Source organism: Cynoglossus semilaevis, chromosome Z (assembly GCF_000523025.1).
Source record: "Cynoglossus semilaevis isolate Cse_v1.0 chromosome Z, Cse_v1.0, whole genome shotgun sequence".
Lineage (NCBI taxonomy): Eukaryota > Metazoa > Chordata > Actinopteri > Pleuronectiformes > Cynoglossidae > Cynoglossus > Cynoglossus semilaevis.
In genome coordinates, this window is record NC_024328.1 from 4,823,768 (window position 1) to 4,833,228 (window position 9,461).

Sequence of the window (9,461 nt, forward strand, 5' to 3'; positions counted from 1 at the left end):
AGGAATTAATTTGTGGAACTGGTCAAACAGGTACTTGTTCTAGATAGTGCTGTTTTTGAGAATGATACCTATGATAAAAAAGATTTCTCTACATTTGATCTGCCCTTTTTTCTTCTTTCTTTGTTTTTTTCTTTCCTTCTTTTTTTTGTTTCTTTCTTTGTTTCTTTCTTTGTTTGTTTGTTTGTTTGTTTCTAAGGTTAGGTTAAGACTGATGATAACCAAATGTTAGACAAAAATATAGATAGACAGACAGACGGACAGACAGACAGATAGATAGATAGATAGATAGTTGCACCTCCTTACTTAAACCAACTTAAACTCAACACTCACTCCCTCATTTAACAGACAGCCACGTCAGCGAACAATATGATGAGCATAACAGCTTGACTCCATATGAGACAAACTGGCCCAGAGCCATCCAGGAACCCAACATTCTTCAATGTTGAAAGTTGTTTTCAAACTCAAAACAATTTTTATTAGAAAAAGCTGTGAGAACATTCTGCAATTACCTTCGATGTTATGTCACAGTAGAACCACTGAAGGTGGGGGTTGCCCAAGTGTCTGCTGCTGGGCGTGTTGCTTAAAAGGAGCAGGAGCAGCAGCACACAATATCAGTTTTCTTCTATCTCTTGCAGTAAACAACAGCTGAAATCAATTTCCCAGGTGAGGATTTTACCATTTTAAGTACTTGTTGCAAAATGGTAACCATATAATGAATGCACTGCCTAAAAGAATGATGTATTCATATGATGAATGCATCATTCTTTCAGATGTTCTATTTGAGGAACTAGTTTTGTGGTAAATATTTATTTTAGTGGAGAGATCTGGGTCACCTGTGTTAGTTGAACCATTAAAACAAGACAAGGGTTTAAGCTATTATTTTAGCCTTTTCCTTTTTAAATAATTTGTATTATTTATAAGAATAATAACTTAAATAACTTTGTGTTACATGCCTTTTTATCCACCGACTCTGGTGTGAACATTTCTTGTCTTTGCATTTGCATTTAATTACCAGGACCTGCAGTGACTTGTCTCTCTTTTTTTCTCACTGATTTTCTGTATCTTCCTCCTGAAGGAAAAGAACAGCTGTGTTGTGTGCAGCTTGAACAATAGACGTTAGGCTAGCCAAGTTTGAATGACAAACATTTAAAGTGAGTCAAATGCCAAAAACCTAGCTGAAATAAATCAAACAATACCTACCTAAAAATGTAGCTAATTAGTTAGGTAGTTAGTTAGTTAGTTGAAGTTAATCAAATGTTAGTCAACAACTTACCTACAGATAACAAATTAAGTTAATCAAGTTAATCTCAAGTTGATTTAGAGACTAATGACCAATATATAAAAATACAAAAAAAAAGATACTTACTTTTTTTTAAACTACAGGTAGCAAGAAGTATGTAACTTAAAGCATTTTAGTGAAAAGTTAGCAAAAATAAATTCAATTAAAAACTGGGCCAATGTTATAAATAAAAAATAATGAAATAAAAAATGGGACATGTTGGTGAAAGATAAAAGGTTAAAGTTTAGCAGAGAAAATTGTAACAATCTGATCCATAGGAAAGAACTCACTCAATTCATGTGTTTGCTGATCTTTTTGAACTTAGGATGAAGAAGCTGTTAATTGACTGTGACATTGGCGTCGACGATGCTCAGGCCCTCATGGTGGCTCTCACTTCCCCCGATGTGGAGGTTTTGGGAATCACCTGTTGTCATGGCAACGTGTCCTTGAAAAATGTCCTGCAGAACACACTGCGTGTCTTGGAAGTTTGCAAAAAGCTGGATGTGAGTTTGATGTCAACACATAATTTTAATTGGTTAATTTGCAGTTTTTATTTTCATTATCATTGACTTATTATTTCATTTATTTATTAATTTTTGACCTACACTATTTTACTATACCTGAAAAAGGGACAACGCCGAAAGAAAAAGAAGAAGACTATTTTATAATACTACTACTACTCATATCTACAAACTCAACAGTGTAAATGTACAAAACATGGCATTATGCTATACTTCTTTACTTCTTCATACCCCGTACTGTACTGCTGCCCACACTGTGGACTTATCTTAATAAGACAATGTTCCCATTAATAATAACATTTAATATTTGCATTAATTCATTAGCTATCCTCTAGCCAGGCTAATGCCACACTTCAAAGTAAAGAAAAGCAGTTCTGAAGAAGGACATTGCCAAAAACTGTTGTCCACAGACATCAGGGAACATACAGATGTTAAAAAACATATTTTAAGACAATGACCTTTTCAAACTGTGTCAAAATGTGTTGAACTTGTTTTGGAAAAATGTTATCAGGCCAATGTCTGTGCTCCAGGTTAATTACAGATCATTGGTGTCAGTTGTTGAAACATGTTTGACTGTTTTAGGCTCTTCCTCAAACGCTCAGACATTTTCTTGCCTTTACAAAGTCTGGGACAACCTGTAATGTTCTTGTAAACAATACAGTTTGATCTTTTGTCAACACCATTAAATGTGAAGTCAACTATTAGGCCATTGTTCTAAGTTATTAAAAAAAAAATACATTGAAGTCTGATTTTGAGACAGTGCAGGTGCTAACTAGCATAAGCAGAAAAAAACGTTTTGTGTCTTTACCTGCAGATCCCAGTGTATCGTGGCTGTACAGAGCCCATGGTGGCCAAAAAGAGGAATGCAGGAGATTACCATGGAAAAGACGGACTGGGTGATGTTCCTCATGATGACCCTCCAAAATTGGACCTGATTCAGGATAAGAAGGCAATACATGCAATCATCCAGACTGTGAACAGAAATCCAGGAGAGGTACAATATGAATATACTATAATTAATTTAGTTCTGTCACAGTGGTGTCTGATCAACCTGGACAAACCAAATATTTGGACTTGGCTTTAACCATAAACAAATAATAAACACAGTAAATAAATAAACAGGCTAAATATGAAAACATCTAAATGCGTCTGTAATGCCCTCTTTAAGAAGTCTCTACATAAACTGTTATCTTTTGCAAAACTTAAGATCAAAATGTCCACCTAGGCTTTCTAGCCTGGTGTTTGTGTATTTTTTTTCTACCTGTTACCTTCCCTCAGACTAACTCACATATACAGTGACAGTAGAAAAGAACACAGACATGATACTGTCTGTTTGGGATTTGAAATCCCAGAATATGAATATTTTTTAACATGTATGTGTTGCTTTTTCCTGTCCACAGGTGACTTTGGTTGCTCTTGCTCCACTCACTAACCTGGCCATTGCTATAAATGTGGACCCTAGCCTGCCTAAAAAACTCAAGGCCCTTTACATCATGGGAGGAAATACTGAGTGTGAGTCTTTATACTGTTGATACTTTATATAAATTCAGCATTTATTCAGGTTAATTACCTCTGTGTGTGTGTGTGTATGTGTTTGTGTGTGTGTGCAGCCAGGGGAAATACTACATCTTGTGGGGAGTTTAACTTTGTGGCTGACCCTGAAGCTGCTCATGTGGTGTTGGAACGTTACACCTGTCCCACCTACGTCGTGTCCTGGGAGTTCACATGCAGGAACAGCTTGCCCTGGGTGAGAACCTATGGACACACATATGTGTTTCGGGGATTTAGAGAGTGCATTATTATTTATTAAAGCCCCCCCAAAAACTCCACAGACTATAATGGTACTTTTATTCAGGCCAAAAAATAAGATAAGATACTGAGCCACATAATGTTTAAATGAATAAATAAATAAAATGAAATCAGTGGTGATTTCAGGTTAAGGAAACGGTAAATAACTGTCTAAAATGACCAGGGAAAATGTTGTGACAGATGTGAAGGATTTGAAGATGTAATAAAAATGTATTTGCCTTTTCTCCTCAGACCTTTGTGGACAAGTGGTTGGCACAAGACACCGAAAAGGCCAAGTTTATGAAAGCGATTACAGAGGTTTCCATGAAGGTGAGGGTGATATAAGCTCTGACTGAATCTTTACTGTATTTTGTCTCCACAGAGTTGATGAAATAAAACATAAATATCTGCATTCATGTCTGTTAAACTCCTTTGTTGTATTCTGTCTTATCTGCAGAAAGCTCGCTCACCAGAATATCAGAAGGAGATCACAGAGGGTAAAGGTTTCAACGCCTGTGACACCTACGCCATGGCTGCTGCCATCGACGACACTTTTGTCACTGAAAGTGAACAGGTGAGAGGTTGCGGGAGAAACCTTAGTCATTTGGCATCAACAATCTTCCCACTCACTGAGCTACAGTTGCCCACCCCCACTTTATACTTTAAAAATGTTTGTCCAACTCTGTTATGTGTAGCAATGGTGGCAGTTGAGCTCTACCTACCTGCGGTATGTATGGGAACCTAACTGACATGTGGATTAGGTTACTCACTATGACGTTTAAGGTGTTATATATTACAGAAGTTAATTTCAAGTGTCAGCTGTAGTGCTGCTTTGACCATGTACTGTAGGTTCTTAGTCACCCAGGTCATTTCCAAAAATAGTTACATCGAGGGACAACTGGATGGAGTAGGTTTTTTCTGAAGACGTTTCATCTCTCATCCAAGAGGCTTCTTCAGATCTGAGTGACTGCTGGGAAATTCTGGTATTTAGCCTCAAAGGGGCTGCCTACCTGTAATGAGGGTCATGGTAGAAGGGGGGGGGGGGGGGGGGGGGGGGGTGGAGGTGTGGTGAGCCCTATTCTAAGGAGGGCGGAATATAAAGTCACAAGGTTGGAGGTGTAACTGGGGAGTGGCTATGGACTAATGGGTTCACCTGAGCGACACTTTTTCTGAGTGTACTTTGAAATGAAACTGTGGTCTTGTTTAACCTGCTCTGTCCAGTTGCTTTCAATTCATTCTTCTTATCTCTTACACTGTACTTTGCTGAACAGTTATTACTGGTCACTGTCTGGACAACTACATTATTTTGAGGGTGGTACCCTGTATGGGAGTTAAAGTTGTGAAACTGGCTAGGAGAGGCCTGGGCAAACTACGGCCCGTGGGCTGGATGCAGTCTGTTTGGCTAAACGTGTCTAAATGATATTATAAATTAAAATGATCTTTATATCTACACTATATGCCTTTTCTCTGCAATGCCTGCATTTCCCCATTAGATGGCATAGACAAGGGTAAAAGCAGTTTAGCCTTTATGCATGACTTTAACATGTCATTTATCTTAGTTCACACGAACGCTCCATCTATCTGCTCCTCACCTCCCCCCTGAATCCCCCTCAAATTCTGGCAGCCATTGTGTCTGGAGAGTCAAAAAGTTTGCCCACTCCTGGGCTAGTATTATATTTGAATGTTAAAAATTTGGTTCAAAACATATTCAACACAACAATCAAACCTGTTGGACTCTCTCTTTCTCTCTCCCCACTCCCCCTCTATCTCTCCAGGTTGCCGTGACTGTGGAGTTGAATGGTGCCCACACCAGAGGCATGATGGTCATGGACTACATCGAGCTGCTAAAGAAGGAGCACAAGGTCAACATTGTGAAGAAAGTGGATATGAACAAGTTCAGGCAAATGCTGATGAATTCACTGAAGTAGACACACAGTGTCACTGCAGGATCAGTGCTCTGAAGAAACGGAAACAAATGTATCTTCAGTCCTCATATTCAACAAACAAATAAATATCATTATAAAGAAAGTGTCTCTGTCGCCTGATTGGTTCACCGTGTAGGAAAGAGATACAGAAGTCAGAACTTGACTGGCATTTGACGTTTAATTTCTTATTCACGATATATTTTTCTGTTCCACAGAGTGCTGGAAAACTGGTTTTTAGCACCCCATGGCTAAAGAACAGCAATGGTTAGCCTAATAGCTAAAACATAGCCAGACTCATTAGCACCCTCTATATTTGATCATCAGATTTTGCAGATTTGTTTTACGACATGAAACTAAAGACTGAAACTTTCTGTCAAACACTTCAGTTTTTTTTTCTATCCTGTATTCTGTGTATTGCTGGAAAGGATAAAATATTTATATTTAACATACAGTCCCTCAGAGTCTATCAACTTGTGTACATACGTATTTGTCCTTTAGATCAGTAGACCCGTGACTCTATGCTGTTTCTTCATTTCGTCTAAAGTAAAGTCATTGCCTTCTATTTGAGTGGCAGCTGTGGTTCGTGTTAATGCTGCAGCTGCTATGAACTATTTATTTCCCTCAGGACATAAACATTTTTGCAGTAAAACTACACACACTGGGCTGTGCTGTCGTTTGTCTTGTGTATTGTATGTGTGCGTCACACCCTGAATTAAGGAGTGTGTGACTCAGCTGACAGGAATGTAGACTGTGTGTGTGTGTGTGTTTCAGTGTGAGAGGAAGTTTTAGCGTTGGGAGACAAACTCACACATCGCTGGTTAAAAAACCCCCTAAAGCCCACACTCATCGTGTTTTATTCCAGGTCTGGTAAGAGACAACTTCAACATTTACATTCTCCTGATGTGTGTCTGATGAGTGTGCGTATGAGAGAGATTTTCAGAAACCTCCTTAAAACGTAAACGTAACGTCAGTCTGTGTTTGCAGTTTTTCTCTGGTATCTGCAGAAATGCACATTAGTTTAGGTTCATGTTTGTGATCTACACTTGAGTTTCAGGTTGAGTTTGTTCAAAATCAACACTATTCCACAAGTTCGACTCAACTGAACTGTATTGTAACTAAAGGGTTGTCGGTGCCAAAACTGGTCCAGACAACTCTACTGTTTGCCCAACCTTTTTTAACCCCAATACATATTTTACATTACAGAAAAACTGCACAACACACCACGAGGTAAAAATTGCACAAAGAGTATGTGTAATGACATGTAATTAATTTTTTTGTTTTAATTTACTCACAATTTACTTACTAAGTGAGAAAGCTAGGGCTGTAGGTCAGGAATTGAAGAAAAGGAAACAAACAGATCTTCGTCAGGCTTTGTTCAGCTGTCATCAGCTGTATCATCATAGTTGTCAGAAGAATTTATTCCGATTTGGAACATGATTCATAGTAAACCTTATGATCTTTCAGGAACACAGTGGGTTAACAGTACCATCATTTGACTAGTTTTTGTCTGAATTTTTGAAGTGTAGCTTCGAGATTGTTTTTGCTCTATTTAAGTTTTGTTTTTCTTTTTTTGTCCTAGCGTTTGGGAAAACTATTAAACTAATTATTTAAAAAATGTATCTGCAAAATCAATGCAGTTGTGCTTATTTCTCAGAGGAACCATCTGCTGTTAACACATATATTTCCACAGTTCAAATTATTATTATTATTGTTGTTGTTTTTGTTTTTGTTGTTGTTAGTAGTAGTAGTAGTAGTAGTAGTAGTAGTAGTAGTAGTATTAGTATTATTATTATTTGTAACCTCGTACTTGCTAACTCCTTCTAGGCTAACCTCAACCCCCCCAACCCTTTCACTAACTGTGAAATTAGTTTTATTCACTGTTTGTTCAATTGTCGAAGCTTTGTTCCCTGCAAATTTTGATTGTTTTGTTGTCAACTTATCTTTAGCTTATTTTTTCTAGGTCTATGTTTTGTCTAATAATGGCAGTTTCAATGCCAACTGGACCAGTTAAAAAGTAATGACTGTTCTATAAGCTATTTATGCTAACTTTTTCTGTGGCTTCTGTTTTGTTTTTGTTTTTTGTTGTTATTGTTGTTGTTTTTAACTAGATTTTAGGCATTTTCTAAGCAACGCTCTGTTGTCTACCTAAGACAGCTTTGTCACGGATAACATTAAACATAATATGTTTGCTTTTTCAAAACAGATTAAAGTTCATTCTGTTTTGGGCTGACATTTACTTATGCATAAATGACATGTAATTTACAGTTTACATTTAATGTGACATTATATTTGACAGAGAATATTATGTTGTGTAAACAGATGGTTGGTAGAAAAAGAGCTCCTGCCTCGAGCAGGCGTGCAGAATGGTGGCGGCTCAGACAGAGATGGAGGATGATCGGTGTGTTTGAGATTGACCCAGAACACGAGTTCTACCAACTGACCACCACAATCAAAGAAGGCATGCAACATGTAATTCAGACCTGTGTGGATGGAGAGCCTCAGGTTAGCAGTCTGCTCACTTGGATTTCAGGTCTTTTTCAAGTCCAGCGTAATGACATTTTAGAAAGTACAAGAATAAAAAGTGATTTTGGATTTCTACATTTAAGGACTATTTCATGTTTTGATTTTGTCGTACGTTCTGATTGATGTTGATCTGCTTTTTATGCTTAAACTCTTGACATTTTTCCACACAGGACACACTGACAGAGGAACATTTCAACGCAGTGGAAACTCAGACCCACTCAGTGAGTTTTTTTAAGCTAAAACAATAGCCTCACATTAACAACTGACCAACCAACAGCTGCACCAATCAATTACAGACAGAATTAATGACACTTTTAACAGAGTTTCAATACTGCAATTTTTTAAGGAACTTTGCAAATATTTAAGCCCTTCTTAAGCCTAAAACAACGTCAAAATTTTCAGGTACCTTAAAGGACCTCAACACACCTCAACTACAACATTTTTTAAAGTAAACTGGCTGGAGGGTTCTTCAGACCTGGATAATATGTTCATTAAACAATTTACCATTCATGCTTATTTTTCCTTAGGGGTTTGAAGTCCAGACATTTGCAGGACCAGTGTTCGCCAAACTGAGGAGTCAGCTGGACATCACAGCAGAAGAATACATGAACTCCCTTTGTCTTAGTGGACACTACCTGCAGTTTATCAGTAACTCCAAAAGCAAGGCTGATTTCTTTGTCACGTAAGTTCAGACCTGCTTTGACCTCAGCTCCAATCGAGGCTGACTGCTGGTTTTAAACCAACCTCCCTCCATTGTTGTCATCCACACACAATTAATTTACAATTCTGTTATCAATGATACCGACATACAGTATGTAGCCGTTTGGGTTAATGGCTGTGTGCAGTGGTTTGACAATACTGTGCACAATACTAATAATAGTTAAAAGTAATACACTTTCACTTCAAAACTATTTTTAGGTCACACATCATTTGGCGAAACCCAGGCATTGAGTTATTGTGTTTTCATTATCGGAGAAAAACCAATAACGATTCTTCATATTACATAATTAAGCTCATGTCAGCCAATAATATCAGTTAGCCATATATACAGATGACTGATTCTTCTTTTTTTCTTTTTCTCCTTTCGGCTTTGTCCCTTTTTTTCAGGGGTTGTCACAGTGAATCACTGATTTCCATCTCTCCCTGTTCTCTGCATCTTCTACTCTGACTCCAACTATCTGCATGTCCTCCCTCACTGCATCCATATATCTCCTCTTTGTCTCCTACCTGGTAGCTCCATCTCTAACATTCTTCTACCAATGTATCCACTGTCCCTCCTGTGCACATGTCCAAACCATCTCAATCTGGCTTCTCTAGCTTTTTCTCGTAACCTTCCTGTCTGTGTTGTCCCTCTAATGACCATTCCTGATCCTGTCCATTCTTGTCACTCCTAAAGACAATCTTAGCATCTTTAACTCTGCCATC

At 37.9% G+C, this 9,461-nt stretch overlaps 2 protein-coding genes across 3 annotated transcripts in view; both read left to right on the plus strand.

Moving 5' to 3' along the window:
• Positions 1 to 575: 575 nt before the first annotated feature.
• Positions 576 to 5,607, plus strand: LOC103397564 (inosine-uridine preferring nucleoside hydrolase-like). The gene is made up of 8 exons (XM_008335870.2): positions 576 to 663; positions 1,605 to 1,782; positions 2,615 to 2,794; positions 3,201 to 3,312; positions 3,411 to 3,547; positions 3,841 to 3,918; positions 4,046 to 4,162; positions 5,364 to 5,607. The coding sequence occupies exons 2-8, from the start codon at positions 1,606 to 1,608 to the stop codon at positions 5,514 to 5,516; spliced, it is 954 nt and encodes a 317-aa protein (XP_008334092.1). The 5' UTR covers positions 576 to 663; position 1,605; the 3' UTR covers positions 5,517 to 5,607.
• Positions 5,608 to 6,246: 639 nt separating this feature from the next.
• The window catches only part of LOC103397566 (phosphatidylinositol 4-phosphate 5-kinase-like protein 1), a 7,600-nt gene continuing 4,385 nt past the window's right edge, over positions 6,247 to 9,461 (plus strand). The window contains exons 1-4 of one of the 2 annotated variants that reach the window (XM_017043124.2): positions 6,247 to 6,380; positions 7,833 to 8,015; positions 8,207 to 8,257; positions 8,564 to 8,718. In XM_017043124.2, coding sequence (XP_016898613.1) covers positions 7,833 to 8,015; positions 8,207 to 8,257; positions 8,564 to 8,718 — 389 coding nt within the window. In that variant the 5' untranslated portion in view covers positions 6,247 to 6,380. The remainder of the gene's footprint in view (positions 6,381 to 7,832; positions 8,016 to 8,206; positions 8,258 to 8,563; positions 8,719 to 9,461) is intronic. The other variant, XM_008335872.3, reaches the window with a different exon arrangement.

What these genes read in the sequence shown, in the direction of transcription:
- LOC103397564 (XM_008335870.2), top strand. Translation starts at nt 1,606, where the DNA reads ATGAAGAAGCTGTTAATTGACTGTGACATTGGCGTCGACGATGCTCAG. An exon ending in TGAACAGAAATCCAGGAGAG is followed by an intron (nt 2,795 to 3,200) that starts GTACAATATGAA and finishes TCCTGTCCACAG; the next exon opens with GTGACTTTGGTTGCTCTTGC. An exon ending in CATGGGAGGAAATACTGAGT is followed by an intron (nt 3,313 to 3,410) that starts GTGAGTCTTTAT and finishes GTGTGTGTGCAG; the next exon opens with CCAGGGGAAATACTACATCT.